Raw genomic sequence first — 24,709 nt, 5'->3', positions numbered from 1 at the left:
ACGTACCCGTAGCCACTTCGTTGGCATAAATGCAATAATTATAAACTTTGTATTACTTTAAAAAGTTTGTTCAGCTGCGAAATTTTTACTACATATTTATGAATTGTTTTTTCTTTATTTTTACAACTATTTACAAACGTGTTTTCAACTTTTTTTTTTTTTTTTTTTTGAAAAATTCGGCCTTAATTTGTACAGCACAGCCTGCTGACGTTTCACGCTGGGTCTCCTTTACGTGGAAATTTGCCGCGGCCTCCTTTCTTTCACTGAGCGACAGCCGCCTTATCCAATAGGCACTCAAGTCGCTGCTTGTCCCCGCCTCTTTTTGGCTGGTGGAAGCAAGCTGACTAATCAGCTCTCGGCTCCGTGCGCTTCAGCCATTTTGTAAGAAAATCAAGCCAGTGTGCCGCCCTACCTTCGCTTCAGACCTGCAGTTTTTTTCTTGTGCAATGGACGGGTAAGTGGAAAAAAGAACCACTTAAGACATAAAAAATGTCAGCCAGACACACTGCCGCTTAACTACTTTCGATGTTTCGGGCGCTCGTTAAGTTGTTCTGGTTGCCATATGTGGTTCGCGTGCCCGTTAGACGCGGAAAGTTTACTCGGAACACTTTTTTTTTTCCTTCTTCAAAACATGCAACAGTTAGCAGGAGCGTCAGCTAACTAGCAACAGCATGGTTAGCAGTTGCTAGTTAACCTTCGTAAGAATACTTCACAATACATTTATTTGAACACAAATAAAGGAATAAGTCCGTTTTAATTACTTTGACGGAATACACTGACTATTGTGCTTTAAGATAGACGATAGTTGGTTAACAGTGGCTAACTAGCTCGGTAACTTGGTTTCGTGGGAACTTGAGCGCTGTGCTAGCTAAAGCAACGTGTCTCATTTCCGCATTCATTTGCCCGTGGACTTCCAGAGCCATGTTGAAGATGTCTCGTTTAAGCATTTCGGGCTGATTGAGTTAGGTTTCTTTAATTTTTTTTGCGAAGTGTTTATCTAGACTCGACTGCTTACTTCAGTCGATCGTACCGAACACTTTTTTTTTTAAGTCGTCTGTACTTCGAATGCATCGTGTATTCAGGGTGTTTTCTTGAACGCCTCTCGCAGCATTAAACACGATGTAAAACGGAGACCAGCTTTTTCACTTGTGCTCAGTTTAATTTTGTTTTTCTCCTGCCTAATTCGTTTTGGTAATCCTCTGCAGCCGCCTAGACGCTGACTTGTACCCTCTGGGATCCGGCTACGTCCCTGAAATTGAGTAAGTATTTGCAGTTAATCAGCGTCTGACGTTCGCACAGATGTTAAGTTTCTGATAAGGAAGTATCCCTCTTGATTGATCAAGACTGGATCATTTGTCTTGCATGACCTCATTCTAAAGTACTGAATGCTCTACAAATGTGGTGTGGGATTTTTCAGAGTTTAAAAATATTCACCCCATGACTTTCTTTGAATTTCATTGTCTAATTGAGGATTTTTCCTTATTTTTCTTCACAGTAGTGTCCATGACATATCAGTCGGCACTAAGGTAGGCAACATTAAGATTTCTTTCTATTTCGTGGTCTTATTTTTGTTGTCACTTGTGTTTATGGAAGCCTCTAGAAATAATGTTTGAATGGTACATGCTGTGTTGTGCCACTCATTTGGATATTGTGTGATTGGAATACTATAATTTCAATCAAGGGATACTACATGCTTATTGTTAATTGTAGTATCTATATTCAACTTAAGTGAAGGAAACACTACTTAAGCAATATTTTACAGAACTGGGAATGGAAGCTTTGGGAGCTTGAGACACAGTCTCAGTGTTTACTCGGATTGCGTGAGCTTCCTCTATAATTACAGAAGTGTTGTCCAAAGCCATTTCTTATGTGTAACTGGTTTGCTGTTAGTGTGGCTGTCTTTTTAGTTATTTATTGAAATCTGTGATGCACACAAGTCTCAACAGTGCTGATGTGGGATCTTTGATAAAACATTTAAAACCGATTATCTCAGGCAGGGAATTGTTTTCCTCTCCTGCTTATGTCGAACTGTGCAGCTGTTGTGAAATAAGCTTTATCAGGGTAAGAAATTACCTCAGCTGCCCTCACATAATGTTCAATAGTTTCCAGTTTTGCTTTTGGCAAAGGCTATATGCCCAACCATTGGGCAAATAAATATAATGTCTTACCTTATTCGCCCAACCGTTTGGGCAGATGAGTCATACATTGAACGTTACATGCACAACCGTTGGGCAGATAAATATGTCTTATTCGCCCAACCATGATCATGTATTTGACATGTTTTGTGCATCTAAACTGTTTTTTTACACCACTTTTTAAGGCTTTATTGCGGCGTATATTTGACATTTAACGGCGCTGTCTTTAATTACTGCAAAAACACCGCAATGGATGAAAACAGACAAACTTCGTAAGCATTTTGAACGGAAGCCTGTTAACGACGACGAAACAGTTTTTGAACAAAATGCTGCTTGTTGGCTGTAAGATGGTGTTAGGTTGACACTGTTCCCTGTGTGTGACGAGCCAAACAGAACCACTTTAAACCACAGCTCCTCCGCGGGCTTTGAACCCTCCCGCAGCCGGTGAGAAAATATCCGCCTTTTTCCCCTCCCGCATTGAAACCCGGAAGTGAGCTTACAAGCGTGCTCATTGGTCGGTTGTGGTTGGGCGTATATGCTCGCGAGTTTACTTTATTGACCCAACGTTTGGGCATATAGCCACTCTTTGCTTTTACCGCAAGGCCACTCAGCCAGCAGTAGTAAATTAAATGGACAAAGTTTTAAGTCTTATCTTTTTGCATCACTCAGCTATCGGGTCACAGCAGTAGCAGCTGATGCGAACTGGTGTATGCTTGTGTGACTAAAATGGCTCTTAGCTTTAATGTTTGCATGAGGAAACGTCGTGTTTCTGAGGACATTTCTTCAGGCACCCTGCTGTTTAAACTTGTGTACCCAATAAAAATACCTACTCAGGTAGTAATCCTTGGTTACTTTGCCTGTGGTGGCTGGGTGTAGTTGGAGTAATTGAACTCATCTTAAGGCTGTAACCATCCTCCAACAGTATTCAGCCTCCTGGGCAAAGGTCTTTACACTGTTTAAACAAGCTCCGCTGCACACGCCTGTAGGAGAGGAACCCCACCCCCTCTATTGTTTTCTGTACTTGTTTTTCCAGTGTGATAAACAATTCTCCTTTTCATGGTTGCTGACAGATACTTTAGATTTGATGCTCAATTGGACTCTTGGGATTTTGTTTTTAACTTTTCCTGTGTTTTGAGTTTGTTTTGTGATAATGATGTGATACAGTGTTATGGAGTGCTGCCTTGCTGGAATCTGTAATTATTCGTCTGGCATGCCGCGGTTGCATTCCAACCCCCCAACCTCCTGGTGAGGCACAGTTCCCTGCCCCCTCCATCAGTGAATGCTCATCAGTGAACAAACATGTCTGTACCTGCGTTTTCCGGTGAATTCACCCCCCCCCCCCCCAAAAAAAAAAAACTTCTGAGGTATCTGCAGTAGTGTTTTACTCTAGAATTGTGTGTCATTGTAAAGCACTATCTATATAAGTGCAGTCATTTACATTTATCAGAACGGATTATGAAGCACAAGTTCTTTATTTAGTATGCAGGATTCTTGTCCTTCATTATTCAAAACATTCAAAAATCGATCTTTAAAATGGCGTCTTCATTTTGTTTGCTTTTTAAGCAAGTTGCTTCTGTCCTTTCTTTCTGTCTGCAGGAGGAGGCAGAGTCAGTGTGTTTTGTGTGTGTGTGTGTGTGTGTGTGTGTGTGTGTGTGTGTGTGTGTGTGTGTGTGTGCATGCATAGGTATTAACCTGTATTACTCCATCTGGAATGTTTGGGGAAAAAATAAATGTAATTTGTTTACTTTCAGTTTTCTTCTAAACTAGGAGCATAAAGGCCAAAGTGTACAAATCCATATTGTGTTGAATCACTCTCTCTGTATTAGATCAGACCGCGCTGCATGCAGGTTCAGACAGTGTGTCCTATTTGTTACAAAGTTGACGTTTCATATGAATTGGTGTAAGATTTCAGGGCCAGGTTTAGTGCTCTTGGCTTCAGGGCAGTTCCCAGTTCAAACCCCACCACTGCCACATTTCTCCATGTAATGTGGAGTTGCATCAGTAAGGTATCAGGCGTAAAACTTGTGCCAAATCAACACCTTGGATCTGCTGTGGCGATCCCGAGGGGGGAAAAAAAATGTTGAGGGGTGGGTGGAGACAAGGGAGCAGCCGATGGGACTTACTATGTGTGCAGAATAGAGACTGTGCCTACTGTGATTTTTAAACTGTAGAGAGGATTTTTAACATCCTGTAAGTTGCACAAAAATTCAATTTAAAACTCAGTGAAGGCAGTTTGGTGTGACACGTTGCGTAACGAGTCAAATAGAAAATGCAGAATTAAATCATCCAGTGACAAGCTGTAATTCAATTCAAAAGCATTTAATGAAAACTTAAACAGAGTTTACATTTACTCTTTCTCACGTGTTAGTGTCTGACACAGGTCTCTGCTGCTAAGAGTAAAGCTGCTATATGTAAATTGTTGAAAACTGCAGCAAATGCTGTATCCATCCAATATTAATGTTTCTACACAGGGTCTTCAAATTCACAGGCTCCATTCTTGGGACACAGACCTCGGACAAGTTCAAAGATGGTTAAACTTGACCTATTTTAAGGGGTCAAAAGGTCACTGTTTTTTATTTTTATGGTCATATGGCCGTGGGTATTTTAGCATTGCATTATATTCAACATTTTATGTTGTTAGTAACTAATATGTAACATCAAATTGCATGAAATGTAACATAATGAAATATGAAGTTTGCATCACATTTAGCTTTAAATTAAATTTGCTCAAGTTGTGGCTCTTACAATTGATAAACAGTACAAAGCACAAATTGATTTTATTGTTTCCCTTTAACTAATTTCTACCCAAATCTGAATGTGCAAAAAGAATAACTAGATACAATGCCTGCTTCATTTCAAAAGGCCTGCACCCTCACAGCATCGTGGCAAATGAATCTCTATTCATATGTTAGCTTTTTGTTTACATTGCCTTTTTTTTTTCTCCCCAAAACTGTGTAATCTTGAATACACTTTTCTTTCATGGCATCATTTGCCACACCATCTTTGATAGCACACCGCAGCATGTTTCAGTAGCTCCTGAAATTAGCAGCTCTATGTATTGAATTAATTTAGAATCAAAATTGGTTTTTGATGCATGACCCCATGAACTGGAATTGAATCATGACATACTGAAAGATTCACACGTCTGGTAGGATAGAATATTGCTTAAATTCAGCTTACAGTTGTCGCTGTCCCGAATGAACAAAAACGTAAACAGATTAATTCAAATTTATTGGGCTTGTTGGGGGGGGGGGGGGGGGGGGGGGGGGGCACCAAGGCTGTTGCAAGTCTGCTCACCTTTCTTAATTAGGCTTATTTTCTTTCATTGCTTTTGTATCTTTGCCTTACTTTCTTCCTGAAGTTGGAACAATACTTACTTCAAAATCAAAGCTGCATTTTTCAGTAATTTTTAACACAACCGCCATTTTGTAACCAACTCGATGTTCCTGATCTACGCTGTAAACTGTCTGGGCTCTGTGACTATTAATAGATTGAAGAAATGCAGTGTGTGTGAGAAACTCAGGCCTACCACAAGATAAGTCATTTCTCTGAAGGAAATTTAGCAATGAAGACCTGCTCTTGCAGCAGTTTCTGTTTTGAGTCAGTCTGATGACTGATATTATTACACTGCTTGGAAAGAGGCTTTTGTGTTTTCTTTGTACCTTGCATCTGCCTATTTATGTAAAGGTGCTAGAAATGGCATTCCAAACATTATTTTATGCCATCCAACTGCTGTTTCTCTTTAAATACGTAATGGCATAGAGTTGTCCGGTGAATAGAATGAAGTAACATTCCCTCTGTGTGGATTGCTGTCTGATTTGTCTGTTCTTTATTTTCGTTGCTGCGCAGGCCATGTATGTACACTTCATGCATGTAAGACAATTGCGACTGTACAGGTACAGCCCCTAGCTGACTATGCACACCTAGCTGGCTGGATAACTAGCTAACTTATAGCATAGCTACTTCTCACATAGACATTTCATTTTCAGGCAAACTAGCCTGTACAATGCTAATGTGATCTTGACTGGCCATGAAATTTCACTGTCTACCTACCTTTGTTCAAGGACTGTTTTCTGGTCATTTGGTCAAGAAAATTTGCAGATTTTATACCCATTTATTGGTAAACTGAAGATGGGTTTCCAGAGATTGATAGTTGTTAAATGTCTTAGATGTATAGGATGTCACTGTAGGTGAGGTAAGGGGGGGAACAAGCAAATGGATTACTTGCATACAGACATGTTCAGAATAATAGTAGTGCCATATGACTAAAATATTAATCCAGGTTTTGAGTATATTTCTTATTGTTACATGGGAAACATTGTACCAGTAGATTCAGTAGATTCTCACAAATCCAACAAGACCAGCCATTCATGATATGCACACTCTTAAGGCTATGAAATTGGGCTATCAGTAAAAAAAAAAAAAAAAAAAAAGTAGGAAAGGTGTTCACATTAATGGTAGCATCTGCTGTTGACGCTACAAACTCAAAACTATGTTCAAACTGCTTTTTTAGCAATCCTGTGAATCAGTAAACTAGTATTTAGTTGTATAACCACAGTTTTTCATGATTTCTTCACATCTGCGAGGCATTAATTTTGTTGGTTTGGAACCAAGATTTTGCTCGTTTACTAGTGTGCTTGGGGTCATTATCTTGTTGAAACACCCATTTCAAGGGCATGTCCTCTTCAGCATAAGGCAATGTGACCTCTTCAAGTATTTTGACATATCCAAACTGATCCATGATACCTGGTATGCGATATATAGACCCAACACCATAGTAGGAGAAACATGCCCATATCATGATGCTTGCACCACCATGCTTCACTGTCTTCACTGTGAACTGTGGCTTGAATTCAGAGTTTGGGGGTTGTCTCACAAACTGTCTGCGGCCCTTGGACCCAAAAAGAACAATTTTACTCTGATCAGTCTACAAAATATTCCTCCATTTCTCTTTAGGCCAGTTGATGTGTTCTTTAGCAAATTGTAACCTCTTCTGCACGTCTTTTATTTAACAGAGGGACTTTGCGGGGGATTCTTGCCAATAAATTAGCTTCACACAGGTGTCTTCTAACTGTCACAGCACTTACAGGTAACTCCAGACTGTCTTTGATCATCCTGGAGCTGATCAATGGGTGAGCCTTTGCCATTCTGGTTATTCTTCTGTCCATTTTGATGGTGGTTTTCCATTTTCTTCCAGGCATCTTTTTTTTTTTTCTTCTTCTTTTCCAGTTTAAAGCATTGGAGATCATTATAGATGAACAGCCTATAATTGTTGCACCTGTGTATAAGTTTTCCCCTCTCCATTCAACTTTATAATCAAACTACGCTGTTCTTCTGAACAATGTCTTGAATGTCTCATTTTCCTCAGGCTTTCAAAGAGAAAAGCATGTTCAACAGGTGCTGGCTTCATCCTTAAATAGGGGACACCTGATTCACACCTGCTTGTTCCACAAAACTGATGAACTCACTGACTGAATGCTACACTATTATTGTGAACACCCCTTTTTCTACCTTTTTTTTTTTTTTTTTTTACTAATAGCCCAATTTCATAGCCTTAAGAGTGTGCATATCATGAATACTTGGTCTTGTCGGATTTGTGAGAATCTACTGATATCTACTGGTACCTTGTTTCCCATGTAACAATAAGAAATATACTCAAAACCTGGATTAATCTTTTTAGTCACATAGCACTACTATTATTCTGAACACTACTATATTTAAATATTGGTCCAGTGGCAAAATCATGTAATCAGTCTCCTATGACTTTTTGGCTCTGATGGACAAATGATGTCGCATTTCCACTGGCAACACCGAGAGTGGCATTCAGCAGAATGAGTTGCCCCGTTTCAAGTCATATATTGCACTCAGGGTGGGGGCAGAGTTGCTGAGGTTTGAATCTGGCTCGCTGAGGGATCCTGAAGTCATACGTTCATGCGCTGAAAGCATCTTCTCACTGTGCTGGCATTCATTATAGCTGCCACAGCAAGGACAGCAGACAACTCTGCGGCACCTGTTTACCACGAGAATCTGCTAAGCACTCTTGTTCAGATAAAGACAAAAAAATTAAATTTTAAACACAGCCATGCTGTCTTTTTCTTCATTCTGATCTTGGCTAAACAAACAGCTGCGTTGGAACTGTTCTCTCTCCACTTGTGCAGAATTCACACCCTGCGCCAGGGCTTTGACCAGTCAGAAGCCCAGTCTCAAGCATCGAGCAGCTACAGGATATAAACACAAGTATTGTCAAAGTAAAACAAACAAACAAAAAAGTACCATGCAGAACTGCACTGGGAAAGCTCTCTGCCTGATGTCTACTAAAGGTTTCAAGCATGCACAAAACTTTCTGACGGACTTGGCAGATTTCAGCTGACAAGAATGTGATCAGTGAATGGGGGGAAAAGGACCTTTGCAGGACAAAAATGGACACAAATGGATATCCAAAACTTATATTGTTTCCTTGATCCATCATGGTGTGACAGGCATTTTAGGGAATTGCAGTAGTTTTGCACATTTCACTTTATTTCACTTTACTGCCTAACGCAAGAGAAGCAGGCAAAACTTTATAACAGCCTTCAGGTGTATAAGTTCTGTCATTGTTCCAAAAAAAAAAAATACACCAGCAGCCACAACTTTATATTTGCATAGAGTCTAAGCCCAGATGGTCTATTCGCCTGCCACGTACAGGTAATTGTTGAGCCCTCATGGCCAAAGTAAGGGGTTTCTGATCCCATGAAGTTAAAGGTATTATGATGGTTATGTTGTTGTGAATTGACATGTGAGACTTTGTGTGGTTTGTACAGTAGTAGCTGCATCATGTGGAAATCAAAAGGTGGATTATGTTTCTGCTGTCACTGTGCCGCAATAGCAGGAGTCCAAAGGATTCCACCACTTTACTAAGTTGAAGCAAACTTGCAAAACCTCTAAATTTCTTACATTCAGTGAGACTTTGTAGCGTGACTTGTAATATTCCTCCACCTTTTCTTACTTGAAAACAATGATTTCATGACAAGGTACCAAATGCTATCAGACCTGAATAGCTAGTTTTTGCTGTAGTGTTCTGGGGCACTTCAATTTTGAGTGCTCAGGGCTCCATATGTGTTTGTGCTGGTGGGTAACAATGTCCCTAGTCTCAGTCTGAACAGGGCCATCATTGTAAAGTGCTGTAGCGCTCATCTCTCTGAGACACTTGTGACTGGTGGACTCCATCTTTCAACTCAACATACTGCTCGAAAGCTGTACATCACATCTGCTAGAGACAGAGAATAGGCAAGTCTGTTTCAGAAATGAACTAGTATGTACTGAATGTTTGTTCTGTGTCTACAAAGTTTGTCACTTTTTTCCCTAATATAGCCATGGGTGACACTTACGGAGTTTTGATATATAGATAATCTTCACTCAGCCTTTTAATTTGTAGCAAATAAATCATATAAAGCAAAACGATTCACTCAGTTGCTCAACATTTGGCAATTTGTGAAACATGCTTCATTTGTACATTCATTTGACTGAGTGGCATGTTTTCCAGATAAACTACATGGTGAAATTATGGATCACATTGTAGTTTGCATTTGTACAGCAAATACTTGTGCAAGTCTAAAAATGACTAGTTTGCAGTAACATTAGACTGCCAACTACATGCTGTTGGTCTTGCCTAAGTAAAAGGAAAAGTGGCCACCACAGAGTTGTTAGTTGAAACAGTGGAAAGTATTATAAAAGTCCCTGAAGAATGAAATTCAACACTGAGTGTGACAAAGGATGTTAGCTGTTCCCAGTCAACCGCGTCTAAAAATCTGGTGCAACTGTAAACAGCGTGGGAAAGTTACAAAAAGTGAACGTACAGGTAGACCAAGGAAGAGGTCAAAGCAAAAGGATCGTAAATGCAAACAATTGTGCCTTGAAAATTGGAAATGTGCAACAAAATCAAGGTTACAGTAGTTTAAAGAGATGGAAGGATTAGATGAAAGGAATTAGGGATGTCCTGATACTAAACTTTGTAGGCTGTTGGCTGCAGACTATTGGCAGTACCAGCAAAACTAGATAATTTCCAATACCATTATCTTAAAAATAAAATTGATTTCTCCCAGCCTAACAGCTGTGCTGAGAATGCACAACCCCCCTCTCACAAAACTGACATGCATTAAAAATGTTCAAACTTTCTGTTCGCCTTTTCAGTTTGAAGCAGGTCTAGACCCAGTCATAGCACCTCACTAGGAGTGGAGTCAGACATACAGCATTACCATTGGTAATAAAAATGAAAGCTTGCTGGGGAGCTGAGTTGTTTAACAAGGGATTGCTAGATTGTTTTTAGTGTCGCAGCCATGGCTTCCTGGTCCACTCTAACGGCTTCTGTTGCATTCAAGATGGCTGGGAAAACCAGTGTTGTCAGGTCTGTGTGACAAAACCAGCTCAGCAGCCAGTACAACCAGCCCAATTTCACAACTCCAAATATACCCATGCAAAACTACTATATGGTGCTTTTAATGTCCAACAGCTTTGCTATCATGACAATTTTATTTACAAAATAGCACCATGACTGTTCAGTGTGTCAGCATTGAAACTGATCCACCAAACTGGGAACACTGTGGAAAGCCCAAGTTGGAAGCATCCAAAAACTTCATTCACTTGATGAATTCTGAAAACCATATTATAGATGCACACAGCAGCATATTTGAGCTTTGTCTTTTCAAGGAATGCATAAATATATTTTACACTGCCTATATAAAATATACAGTTTTTTTTTACTATGACAGTACTCGCACTCTGTGGCTGATTTCCAGTCTTACGTTTTCCCATATCAGACCTTTACCATGACAGTTGGTCCAGATCACCTATCAGATTTGCGACATTGTTTACAATGGAGCAAATAAAACAAACCAAAAAGCGAAGAAAGAAAGTAGAGGAATTTAACCGTAAACAAGCTCGTAGTGGATGCGCAAAATGAATTCCAACAAGATGAAAACACAGCTATGAACAGTCAAGAATGGATTGAAAACTTTGTTACAAACCAGAAAGTAAAAACACTATTAGAAAACCCAAGTCGGACATGAGCAAACTCCATTAATATCTAAACGGCGTCAGGAAAATAAACACACAAATTGAAAGCTTACCAGCTAACGACCTTGGCCGTTTAAGCAAGGTCTTAAAGAAGGTGAAGAAAGTGAACGGGTCTGACTATGAGCCCAGCACTGGAAGCTCGCATGTTTTTGTGTGTTATATATACACGAGGTGTAATAGATAAGAAACCAACAATTTTATTTATTTTTTAACTATATGGATTTGAATGACATGCGATTACACCAATCATGCTTGAACCCTCGTGTGCATGCGTAAGTTTTTCACGCGTCGGTGACGTCATTTCCCTGTGGGCAGGCCTTGAGTGAGATATGGTCCAGCCCTCCCGGCTGAATTCATTTGTTTCACACGCTGCTCGAGACGGCGCGCGTTGCTTTATCAAAAATTTTTCTGGACCTGTGAGGAATATCCGAGTGGACACTATTCGAGAAATTTAGCTGGTTTTCGGTGAAAAGTTTAACGGCTGATGAGAGATTATGGAATGTTTCTGTCGCTGTAAGGACTTCCCACGGTGCGGGATGTCGCGCAGCGCTTCCAGGCGCCGTCGTTGGCCTGTTTCGAGTTGAAAACATCCTAATTTAAGGCTTAATTCACCCAGGACGTCATGAGAGAACAGAGAAGATTCAGAAGAGGCCGGCATGAGGACTTTATGCGGACATTCCACTGTTTAAGGACATTTTGTAATGAAAGACGTGCGCGCAAAATCTGTATGCGCCGGTACAGGAGAAACACCTCCGTGTTGAAAACCATTTGTAAAATTCAGGCGGCTTTTGATGGCTTTCAACAAGTGAGTAACTGAGAAATTGTTTAACAGCTTGGGCATGTTCCAACTTGCCCGTTAAGGTTTCCAACGGTGGTGTTTTTCCTGTCGCGATCCCCCGCGGTCGGGTCCGGCCGGACATGCGACTCTCCCCGCACGTTCTTTCATTACAAAATGTCCGTTAACAATGGAATGTCCGAATAAACTCCTCATGCCGACTTCTTCTGAAAGTTCTCTGACGACTTACTGGGTCAACAGAGCCTGAAATGTGGCCGTTTTCAACTTGAAACGGCGAGACGCTGCCGCCTCGAAGCGTAGATCGCCGTCAGGCGCCGTGGGCCATCCTTAAAGCGACACTACCTGACCAAAATCTCTCATCAGCCGTTAAAATTTTTACCGAAAACCAGCTGAATTTATCAAATGATGTCCACTCAGTTATGCCTTACAGTTTTTGAAACAAAAAATTTGATCAAACAAAGCAGCAGTCTCTGAGCCATTCCTAAACAATGAAAAATCGACGAGAGGGTGGGCGACTCCTCACTCAAAGACTGCCCACAGGCGAATGACGTAACCGACAGGCGTGAAAAAACTCTTGCATGCCCACGAGGGTTCAAGCATGTCTGATTTAATCACACGTGATTCAAATCCATATGGTTTTTGAAAAAAATAAGGTCGGATACTTTTCTAACAGACCTCGTATAATACAAATAATGGATGGTAAGGAGTCCAACATAGAGAAATATTAGATGAAGAAAAGTTACATTGGACGAGATAGCCTCGTCCAATATAACTTTTCTTCATCCAGTATTTCTTGGAATATATATAAAGCAAATTATTAGCCTTGCTTGCTCGGTCTGTACGAGAAAATATCAGATCTGTTTTTTGCTCAGACCTCTCTATGGTTGGTCCATACTGTGAACACCTTGTTCTGATATTTCCCTGTACAGACCTCACACTCGGTTAATAATTGTTTATTATTGTTTTGCTGTATGTATTTCTGACACTGCAAATGTATATATTTGTGCTGTGTTTTCATGGGTTGGGGTAATCTTAGATGCATCATGATGTAGATGTGGATTATTTTGAATCATCACTGAAGTGTCCTTTTAGTTTCAGTGCATTTTAGGGTTGGTTATCGAGAACCGGTTCTTTATGGGTTTCTTTAAGAAATGATTTGATCCACCGACATCAATAGCCTTTTTGCTTAGCAATTCCCTTATCGGTCATTCAGAGCGGCCATTGTTTTTGAGTGTGTGTGTTGGGAAAATGATAATTTCTCTCTACGTTGATTGCAGACCCTGCAGCAGGTCTGTAATCAACCGTTCTGCAGCGTGACTCCGATTTGAAACTTGAACCAATGAAGCAGTGCTTCGATCCGCTGCTTCGTTGATTCTTTGATTGGCTGCTCTTCAGAAACGGAAAATCCACTTCTTAACCCCTTTCAAAGTCACTTTTGTGTGGATTAAAGTCACTAACTGGGACTCTTGTCTTGTTGCAGTCAAGAAACGAGAATAGTCCTCCGTTCCAGTCACACAGCTCCAAATGCTCTGTGGCTCTATGCCGTCACATTGGAGTCTGGTCGGAATTAATAACTTCAAAGCAAATCACCGCTTTAAATAAAATGACACCTCTTTCCAAACGTTGTAATACAGACAATAAACTACAATTGACTAAGACATTTTTTTCCTCCCAAAATGAGACATCCTGCGTTCTTTATGAATTAAATTGATGCTGACGTGCAGCGCAGCCAGCTGCAAGAGCTCAGCTCAGAGGTATGGAGTAACATTCATGCCAATAATGTCTGAAAGGAAATCCTTTTGACAAAAACTACAGATTTGTTTTTCTGTTTATGTCCAGAGATCAAGGATCTACCATGTAAAGTTTTATTTATGTCCAGAGTTTAAGGATCCATTTACCAATTTCATATTTATTTACTTTAAGACTCAGTAAAATGTTGTTGACGTAGAAAACCTGTAAAGTCTTTTAGTACACAGAAAATTCACAAGAGGTATCAATAAGGAATTGGATCGATAATAGTATCGATCGATGAAATCTTATCAATACCCATCCCTAGTGGATTTACCATCCAGCTTTTCTACAGCCACTCCCGTTACAATGCGCTGTCTGTCTTGGGGACACAGCACGGAGCAGCTGCAGGTGCTACGCTAACAAAATAAAAGGAAAAAACCTACTGTTTTTGGACTATATGTGACATACAGAGCAAGAAGCATATAGTGAAAAGTTCTGACTCCATCCGAACATGGTTTTTATTTCAATTCAAAGTCTCAAAAACAAGAAACAGTTGTGTGATGGAGTGCTTGTTTGCAATGCTTTTATCCTCACCCTCTGTCAGCATGTGAGGCTCCAGTGAAAGCAGGTTGATGGTCTGTTTCATAAACAGCTAACAGTCTAAATAGCTTATTTATAGTTGATGACCTAAAATGGTCTCCACAGCTCTTTTCATTGTGGCGCACTATGTTGGAGGGCACATGTGCACAGTTTGTCCCACTAAAAATTGACAGAAAAACGTGCACCTGAGAACAGATGTGTGCCACGATTTCTGCAGTTTGAAGTGCCAGCAAATCATCAGTTTTACCATTATCACAGCTCTTATTCCTGTTATAATCTGACACAAGAACAAAGTGTATGAGGGTAGCACAGCCTGTGTGTACTTGCCAGTGCATCGTGATGAGGTGCACATAAGTGTTTGACATTGTAACAGTCCCAACATTGAGTTAGTCACTTACATAGGTGGTTTTTGTGGGGGGAGGGGGGGCAGCTCCCCTGGGTTTTAGCATTTAGTCAGTGAATGAAAGCCACCTGGGTGCAACTGTGGCTGAGATGTTAAAGAATATTGGAAGTAAAGTCATTATGGATCATTACAAATACTTTGCAAAGTGCCAAGTAGTCACACAGTGAGGGGGAGAAAAGACATCGGGGGGGCATTGATAATTGTTTTATAATCGAACTGCAGCCCCCGGATTATAATCAAATCATGAGGTGCCCACAGATTCCCACCCCTAATGTTTTCAGAGTTTAGTTCCTGCAAATGACTGCTCTCATGGCATACCTAAAGCCCCAGTCACACGGCACTAATGAAGAACACCGAAGCCAAAGCGAAACAAGAAATCTGGACTTGCATTGCCTTGCGGAGGCATCGTTTAACCATTATCCAGCTTCGTTTTTCCTTTGTTCAGCTAGCGCCATGTGCTGTGACCGGGCCTTTAAGGAGATGTGGAACACTTTTTGTTGTTTTTCTGTGAGTGAGGTCCATCCTTTTACTCTTTCCTTTTTGGGGGGAAGAGGGGTTGTTAGGATAGGTTGACTTGTACTGGCTGACTTCCTGTTGAGTGAAGCACAAACTGTTAACAGGTATGCCAGCAGCCTGATATCAGCTATTCTTTATCGTGCCTTCTTGTGTCTATGAAATTAATATTTCTAGCTTTGACGGGGTTGGAATATTGTAAAGATGGAATGTGGTTACAAGATAATGGCTCAAAGTAGAATTTTTGTTCATACGTTTGCTTGGTTGCTTAATTCTTCTTAGTGAGGAAGGAGTTCTCAGTCTTTTTGCTTGATCCTCTTTTGGTTATCAGATTACTTCCTGCTTTATCACACAATGCCTTGGTAATATGAGAGCTGTGTGCTGCACCTGCCATGCTGTGCCCTCATTGGTGGGTGCACTGAAGTAAAGCTTTATTTTCTCTTTTTCTGTAGAGGGGATCTGACGAACTCTTTTCTTCTTGCATGTCCAACGGGCCCTATATCATGAACTCAGGTAGGGGGTTGCCATGGAGGGGTGATTTCTGTTTTTGAAACACTTGCTACATCTGCATTGTTTGTGTTGCCATGGCAATTGATTCATTATTCAAGACGAACCAAAGCCTTCTGTTCCCTCCCTGATTGTATCTCCTTCTGTTTTCTGTCGCAGCCAATGGCAACGACAGCAAAAAATTCAAAGGTGACGTTCGTAGTCCTGGTGTTCCGTCACGTGTGGTTCATGTACGCAAGCTACCCAATGACATAAACGAGGCTGAGGTCATTGGCCTGGGACTGCCCTTTGGGAAGGTCACAAATCTGCTGATGCTTAAAGGGAAAAACCAGGTAAGGACTGATTAGATGCAGGGCTGCTCGCCAAATCTGTTGTATTTTTAAAGGATTGAGTCATATGTCAAGATAATGTTAAAAAAAACTTACCTATTTATGAGCTGTTGAGAATAATGCTTGTTCTTTTTGCTCATGCATCTTTAAAGACCCTGTCCTCTTAAATAAGAGCTATGCATGTTTTATGTTACCATAGATAAATGAAATTATGATATTGGCTAAAATGAATGCACCGTGCATGAATATGAATAGATGTAATTGTACTCGTATATGAAACTGAGAAAACAGGTTTTCCTTCAATTGCTTAGGCATTCCTGGAACTAAACAGTGAGGAGTGTGCACAGACGATGGTGAGCTACTACTCCTCTGTCACTCCAGTCATAAGAAACCATCCCATTTACATGCAGTACTCGACCCACAAGGAGCTCAAAACGGACAACTCTCCCAACCAAGTGGTAAAGACTGGCTCACCCACATACAGTACATCCACAAAATTTTCACAGTACTTCAATTTTTCCACTTTTTTTTTTTTTTTTAGCTTACAGCCTTATCCTATAATGGAGTAAATTATTTTTTTCCCTCAAAATTCTACACACAATACCATATATATATATATATATATATATATATATATATATACTAAAAAAATCATGTGTACATAAGTATTGATTGGACATGATTTAGAAAGGCACATACACCTGTCTACATGTAAGGTCCCACAGTTGACAGCGCATGTCAGAGCACAAACCAGGCATGAAGTTAAAAGCATGGGTTGTGTCGAGGCGCAAATCTGAAGAAGAGTACAGAAATTTGAAGGTCCCAGTGAGCACAGTGGCCTCCATTATCCGTAAATGGAGGAGCTGGCCGCCTGCCTAAATTGAGTGATTGGGGAGAAGGACTTTCATCACGGATGTGACCAAGAACCTGATGGTCACTCTGTCAGAGCTCCAGCATTCCTCTGGAGAAACTTCCAGAAGGACAACAATCTCTGCAGCAATCCACCAATCAGACCTGTATGGTAGAGTGGCCATACAGAACCCACTCCTTTGTAAAAAGGTACATGGCAGGCAATCTGGAGTTTGCCAAAAGGCACCTGAAGGACTCTGACTATGGAGGGGGGGATTTTCTCTGGTCTGATGAGACAAACATTGAACCGTTTGGCATGAATGCCAAGCATCATGTTTGGAGGAAACCAGGCACCATCTCTACAATGAAGCATGGTGGTGGCAGTATCATGCTGTGGGGATGTTTTTCAGTAGCAGGACTTGGGAGATTAGTTGGGATGAGAGAAACATGAATGCAACAATGTACATAGACATCCTAGGTTAAAAATGGCCCAGAATGCTCTTGACCTCAGACTGGGACTGTAATTGCTGCCAAAAGTGCATCAACAAAATATTGAGCAAAGGGTGTAAATACTTACAATGAGGCAAATAAGTATTTGATCCACTGTTGATTTTGCAGGAGGCAACAGTTGAAGTGTACCTACGATATAAATTACAGACCTCTCCATTTGTTGTAGGTTTGAAAAACTTGCAAAATCAACAGTGTATCAAATACTTATTTGTCTCACTTGTATGTACATGTAATTTCTTAGTTTTTTTTTATTTTTTAATAACTGCAAAAGTTAAATCTTTTCATTTTGTCATTATGGGGTGTTGTGAGTAGAATTCTGAGTGGGGAAAAAATTAATGTACTCCATTTTGGAATAAGGCTGTGTATCACAAAATGTGGAAAAAGGGAAGCGTTGTGAATACTTACCTGATGAACTGTATTTGTCTTGTGTTCTTTGCTGTTCTTCCAGACATTTGTAAAAATACAAAGTACTTTTTGGCAATTTAGAGATTCTGTCATGCTCGTCTTCATAGACACTATAAAGTTCTTCTGTATGTTTCTTGCTTAGCGTGCCCAGGCGGCTCTCCAGGCAGTCAATGCATTGCATGGTGGAGGAATGGGAAGCATGGCAATTTCTGGAGATGCAGCTAGCTTGGGAGCAGCTGCAGCAGCAGCCGCCCAAAGCCCTGTGCTGAGAGTCATTGTTGAAAACCTCTTTTACCCAGTCACCCTGGATGTATTGCACCAGGTACACACAGTGTTTGGGGTTTTTGCACTCTATTGTTCATCGTTTGTAGAAAATTTTCAGAAAGTATATTGGAAAAAATCATGCAAGTCAATGAAGGCCTTCGTAGACACTAGCAAACATGCGCAATGGTGCAGTCTTGACAGATGTGTGTGAGCAGCCTAGATTGATAGATGTGTATGTATTTTGGTGCTAGTTTAAAACAGTTTGCATAATAGAGTAAATTAAAAATTTAAACAAAAGTAACAGGTTAAATAATAACAATGTAACACTTTTAATGTTGTTCTGCACAAGCTTTATTGATAGGCCCAACAGTGATGTACAAAGAAAGTTCGCACAAACATGTTCAAACAAAAAATGAAATGCAAAAAAGTTGTAAACTAATGGCAATTTTGTGCAGTCTGAGTGCTCATTAATTTCAGCCTTAGAATGCACCAATGCATGAAATTGCATCAAATTAAAAAATTTCAGCAGCTGCAGTCCAAGTTGTACATGTATGCCTGACTGTGTTCAATCAACAGAGCAAATTCTTACCAGGCTAGTCAGCGGATGGACACGTGAACATTTCTATGTCACCAAATATGTTTGAGACTTAATTTACATTTTTTTTCAGAAATGCAAACAATCTGTCTGAAGTAGGCACTTCTCTAAAACAGACTGTGTGCAAGAAAGAGAGTAGTGGGGGAAGCTACTAAGACACGTGTGACAACTCTGAAAGACTGACAGACTTTTTGTGATTGGAGATGCTGTCCATAGTGCAGCTTTTATCTGTTCCATCTTCAGTTACGGCTTCATGTTGGAGTGGGACAGAGAAGGATTTTCAAACAGCAAAAATGAATCAATCAGTCACTCTAGTTTAATTTTCTTCATAAAGTCCTCCTGTTTGCTGTTCCACCATGGAGCTCTATTTCTGCTATTGCAACAGTTAAAAGTTGCAGTTATGGCCTCCAGTCACAAGCACTGAAGCCTGGTTTGGTGACTTCCCTCATTAGTCTCCTTACACAGTCACTTGTTTTTTAAGACCTGCCTCCACCACACAGATTTACCATACAGAACCACTCTGTGCCATTTGTACATCTTAATGAATGGTGTTGAAGTCTAAGACATATCTAGTGATTTGCAAAGTTTCATGTTTTCATCATCAGACATGTAAAGAAAAGCTGGAGTGAAAGTGATTATTTACTGGAAATTCCTTAACTGGTAACAGTAATTGTCGGCGTATGTTTTATTTCTATATATATATTTTTTTTTTTTATCTCAGCAACTTTGGCCTTTTTTTTCTATATTTTGATGATACAAAATTTTTGTTTGCATTTATTTTTGACTGTGTTTTAAAATGTGCACCTAAAATATAGACATGCCACAGAGTCTGACCAGGACTGAACACCTCTGATTATGAAGTCCAACTAGTCTTTGAAAGTGTGTGGTCAAATAATAAATATAATGCCTTTGTTTAGCTGGTGTCCATTAGTACATGGAAAACATATCGCACTGAGCAGTGATTATCTGAACAGGGCCACAGCAAACAGGGATTCTTCTGTTCTGGTGGTAGGTCTAACAGCTGAGAGGTGCATTAAAAGTTGAACACAAACATGACCATGCGGCTTAAAATTTGCTGAGTGCTACCAGTTTCCCCTTTCGTATAGTTGTTTTCAGTGGATCATCAGTAAATAAAAAAAAAAAGGGGGAGGCGCTTGGTTTACTTGGCTCTTCTCTGTGTATTTCTGTAGATCTACCTTTCTCTGCAACAAGGTGGTAGTCTCACATAAATGTCTGATGAAACCTCAATGTCTGAAATGTAATTTGTCATGAACTCTCCAGTCGTATGTCTCCTTTCTTCAGATTTTCTCTAAGTTTGGCACTGTGCTAAAGATCATCACTTTCACAAAGAACAACCAGTTCCAAGCTCTGATCCAGTATGCTGATGGCATGACAGCTCAGCACGCTAAACTGGTAAGACAGGTCTAACTTGTAATGTTCAACTTTGCGCACTGGGTAACTAACTACTTCGTTTTATCAGCTATAAGAAAACATTTAAAGCAAGCAAATGCACACTGCACAGTATATATTGGATAAGTTAATACAACATGCAAGTGTAGTTGAGATTACAGTTGTCTTGTTTACGGTAGCTGTTTGGGGGGATAAAAATGTAATTTTTTTTCGATTGTATTTATTTATTACTTTTCCGAAGACGGTGCCAGTCTAGGAACTGCATGACCTCATTTGCATCTGTCTGTGATCTTGAAGAAGACTTAATGTATCAAGCTCAAACATTGTACTTAAACATATTACTGAGACCTTGGACAAAGTTTGACATTGGGTGTATTTCAATTGTAACGAACAAGGCTGAGTCTCTGAAACCTCATGGCATCATGACAGATTTTATGTATTAAGAGTTTCTATTGTCCAGTCTCTTTTTAAGTCTACCTGTTTAAGAGTCTGTGTCCAAGTATGTTTGTTGATGGTGAAGCAATGAGAACATCATGTTCCTCCAATTAGTCAAGAGCTCTCATCCCAACATACGAGGTCTGTCAATAAAGTATAGATCTTTTTTATTTTTTTCAAAAACTATATGGATTTCATTCATATGTTTTTAGGTCAGACATGCTTGAACCCTCGTGCGCATGTGAGTTTTTCCACGCCTGTCGTGACGTCATTCGCCTGTGAGCACTCCTTGTGGGAGGAGTCGTCCAGCCCCTCGTCGGAATTCCTTTGTCTGAGAAGTTGCTGAGAGACTGGCGCTTTGTTTGATCAAAATTTTTCTAAACCTGTGAGGCACATCGAAGTGGACACGGTTCGAGAAATTAAGCTGGTTTTCCGTGAAACTTTTAACGGCTGAGAGATTTTGAGGTGATACTGTCGCTTTAAGGACTTCCCACGGAGCGAGACGTCGCGCAGCGGTCCCAGGCGCCGTCGTCAGCCTGTTTCAAGCTGAAAACCTCCACGTTTCAGGCTCTATTGATCCAGGACGTCGTGAGAGAACAGAAGTTTCAGAAGAAGTCAGTTTCAGCATTTTATCCGGATATTCCACTGTTAAAGGAGTTTTTTTTTTTATTTTTATGAAAGACGTGTGGGCGGATTGCAGCGTCGGCTCGCAGCCGCCGCGACGCTCTGCCACAGGAAAAACACCTGTTGGAAGCCTTAAGGACAAGTTGGAACATGTCCAGCTGTTAAACAATTTCTCATATACTCACTCCACTGAAAGCCATCAAAAGCCGCCTGGATTTTACAAATAGTTATCAACACGGAGGTGTTTTTCCTGTGCCGACCCGTCCGCACGTCTTTCATTAAAAAAATCTGTAACAGTGGAATATCCGGATAAAATGCTGAAACCGACTTCTTCTGAAACTTCTGTTCTCTCACGATGTCCTGGATCAATAGAGCCTGAAATGTGGAGGTTTTCATCTTGAAACAGGCTGACGACGGCGCCTGAGAGCGCTGCGCGACGTCTCGCTCCGTGGGAAGTCCTTAAAGCGACAGTATCACCTCAAAATCTCTCATCAGCCGTTAAAATTTTCACGGAAAACCAGCTTAATTTTTCGAACCGTGTCCACTTCGATGTGCCTCACAGGTTTAGAAAAAATTTTGATCAAAGCGCCAGTCTCTCAGCAACTTCTCAGACAAAGGAATTCCGACGAGGGGCTGGACGACTCCTCCCACAAGGAGTGCTCACAGGCGAATGACATCACCGACAGGCGTGGAAAAACTCACGCATGCGCACGAGGATTCAAGCATGTCTGACGTAAAAACATATGAATGAAATCCATATAGTTTTTGGAAAAAAATAAAAAGGACCTATACTTTGACAGCCCTCGTATACCATGTTATGTATGATGCACCCATATCTGTTTTAGTCTCTAGATGGTCAGAACATCTACAATGCCTGTTGTACCCTGAGAATCAGCTTTTCCAAGCTCACTAGCCTAAATGTGAAGTACAATAATGACAAGAGCAGGGATTACACACGACCAGACCTCCCCACTGTGGATTCTCAGCCCTCCCTTGACCACCAGGCCATGGCAGCTGCTGCATTTGGTAGGACTGTGGGATACATATCTCATTTCACAGAACTATGTTTTATTTGATGCATCATTTTCATTATACAGAAACATTTGTATATGTCAGTTGTACTTGATGTTCTAGCTGCTCCAGGAATAATCTCAGCTTCTCCATATGGTGGAGCCCATGCCTTCCCACCAACCTTTGCCATCCAGCAAGCAGCGGGTAAGTTCAAGTATTGTTTGTTTACATTAAGATTAGTGGAGTAACTAGACTTTCTGATTGTCTTCTGATCCTCAGATCATTTCAATTGAAATATTCAGAGTTCACTGTAATTATTTTGTTGCTCTTAGGTCTGTCCATGCCTGGTATACCCAGTGCCCTGGCATCTTTAGGTGTGAGCCATAGTGGCATGGCAGCAGCGGCAGCAGCCGCTGCTAGCCGTCTCGGCCTTCCAGGGCTCACGGCTTCTGCAGGACACAATGTCTTGCTGGTCAGCAATCTGAACCCTGAGGTCAGTACAGCAAACTTGTTCAAACCTTTTTCTGTTGATTCTGTAGCACTGGAAAAACATGAAAATAGTTCATTGTTAATTGGTTATAATGTGGTTTGTAGACTTTAAGTCAATTGGTCAAGAGCTCTGTTATGTTTACCCTAAGCTCCACCATTTTCATGCATTTGACGTAATTTTATTCAAAGATATTTAAAGTCAAATTCACACTGTCAGGCACTCCCATGCAAGATGTGGTCCTGTGGACTGACAGCAATGTGAGGTTCAGTGTTTTGCTCAAAAACGCTTTGACACAGACACTGTTGTCCACCATCTTGATATGGTGAGAGTAGTTGGATTGCCTTTTTTTTTTTTTAATGGGGGCCAATCATATTGTAAAAAGATTCTCTCTTCCAGCACCTCTGTGTTTGACCAAACCTGCTACATTTCTGATCTACCACTTTGCTCACTGTGAATTTTAAGTTTATTCAAAACACTAACTTTCTTTTTTTTTTTTTAAGCTTACCATTTCATATCTTCATTTTTGTCTGTTAGTTGAAAACATTCTTAAGTTGTTGGAGAGACAATATTACTTCATGTATTTTTTTTTTAAAGTATGTTGAGAGAGAAGCATTGTCTGATTTAGCATTCTATACATATGTATACTGTGGAGGATGTATTGGTCAATCATGTTCCTTAACATTTCCCATAGGCTCCATTTACACCTGGCATTAACATGTGTCTCGTATCTAGAGTTGACTTTTTTAACACGATGACATTTACATCTGGTATTGATGTCTCTAGTGACCACATTGAAATCTGTTTGGGATGTGGTTGCTCTGTCCAGTTTGCATCACCTCTGCACACCTGTTTTTGCACAGATCAAAAAAAATAGCCATTGCTTTTCAAAAATCAAAGCAGAGAAGAAGGCCAGTTTATGTAGCTCCTTTTTATTTCAGCTGTTGATACCACCACTTTCCAGGACATAATCTAGATGTGGGAAAGCACTAAAGAGGGGCGGGAGAGGATGGGGACATTCACAAACCAGTGTACACAGTGGCAACTGTTTGATTTATTTGTGACAGACTGTAGTCCATGTTATCCAGAAGAGGTTTCACTCTGAGTTAGAGGTGGTTGCTGAGACATGCTTGTACCATCCACGTCAGCGTTTTATGTGGATTTGAAAAGCATTTGTACACTGGTAGTCAGTGTCCTTGAGAATCCCCGGCGGTGGTTTAGCTGATTGGGTAACACAGTCTGGCCTCAGAATATTTTGCGTGCATTTTATACCTGTACTTCGATGTGGTCAAACACTATCCAATTGCAGTCCGATCACCCAAACACATTTTAATGCCAAGTATAAATTGGGTAATAGTCAATGCATTAAGGATGCTCATTTTAAGATGGTCTAGAGGGGAAAGGATTATAAAATTTAGTTATTAGGCTTGACTGTTTTTTAATTAGTGGAATTTTAAATTTTAAATAACAGCCTGTAATTTAAAAGTACATATTGTCTCTGCCTTTTTTTCTGTATTTCATTGTTAATCTTTTTTTCTCTTCTTTTTCTCCTAGTGTTCCCATAGTGACAGTGCGTTTTAATTTAGCCAGTTCTACTGTCTGAAGCACTACATTTCTTTGTGTATACTGATGTTTTGTTTTACCTTTTTCTCTCTCTCCTTTCTTTTACCTTGTCTTTTTGTTGAATTTAAAAATTCCCCGAACTGACCTTGTGGCATCTGCACGTCCCATGACCAATTGTTCTTCTGTCCTCCTTTGCCACTACTGTCATGACGCCATCTTTTAACCTCTGTTCATTCTCCCTAAATTGGACACCACCAATTGGAAATACAATCCTGCCCAAAAATTGAGGTTTTTTCCCCCCTGAAAAAAAAAAAATTTGTATCTTACCACCAACCTTTTTTTTTTTAAATCCATCTGATCTCCACCCCATTTTTTTTCTCACACTGTTGGAATTCTTTATCTCCACTTTCTACCTCATCATCCTCTCCGTCCCTCATGCCTCTCCTTCCTCCATGGTACTGTGGCCTTCCTGTGGACCTCGCTGCCTGTGG

At 40.4% G+C, this 24,709-nt stretch overlaps 1 protein-coding gene and 1 long non-coding RNA gene across 4 annotated transcripts in view; one reads left to right on the top strand and one right to left on the bottom strand.

Annotated features, from left to right (window-relative positions):
• Positions 1-324: 324 nt before the first annotated feature.
• ptbp1a (polypyrimidine tract binding protein 1a) overlaps positions 325-24,709 on the top strand; it is a 33,282-nt gene continuing 8,897 nt past the window's right edge. Inside the window, exons 1-11 of one of the 3 annotated variants that reach the window (XM_034195298.1) lie at positions 325-454; positions 1,206-1,259; positions 1,496-1,526; positions 15,682-15,742; positions 15,896-16,068; positions 16,377-16,523; positions 17,972-18,151; positions 19,991-20,101; positions 22,003-22,183; positions 22,301-22,372; positions 22,501-22,661. In XM_034195298.1, coding sequence (XP_034051189.1) covers positions 447-454; positions 1,206-1,259; positions 1,496-1,526; positions 15,682-15,742; positions 15,896-16,068; positions 16,377-16,523; positions 17,972-18,151; positions 19,991-20,101; positions 22,003-22,183; positions 22,301-22,372; positions 22,501-22,661 — 1,179 coding nt within the window. In that variant the 5' untranslated portion in view covers positions 325-446. Of the gene's footprint in view, positions 455-1,205; positions 1,260-1,495; positions 1,527-15,681; positions 15,743-15,895; positions 16,069-16,376; positions 16,524-17,971; positions 18,152-19,990; positions 20,102-22,002; positions 22,184-22,273; positions 22,373-22,500; positions 22,662-24,709 lie in introns of all 3 variants that reach the window. The other 2 variants (XM_034195296.1, XM_034195297.1) reach the window with 2 other exon arrangements.
• Positions 2,003-24,709, bottom strand: LOC117532065. The gene is made up of 3 exons (XR_004566775.1): positions 24,299-24,709; positions 3,948-3,952; positions 2,003-2,014 (listed from the first exon to the last, which is right to left on the bottom strand). It is a non-coding gene; the product is annotated as an uncharacterized LOC117532065 (long non-coding RNA).

This window comes from Thalassophryne amazonica, chromosome 19 (genome assembly GCF_902500255.1).
Source record: "Thalassophryne amazonica chromosome 19, fThaAma1.1, whole genome shotgun sequence".
NCBI lineage: Eukaryota > Metazoa > Chordata > Actinopteri > Batrachoidiformes > Batrachoididae > Thalassophryne > Thalassophryne amazonica.
The sequence above is the reverse complement of the archived record's forward strand: the minus strand, read 5'-3'. Positions and strand labels throughout refer to the sequence as shown.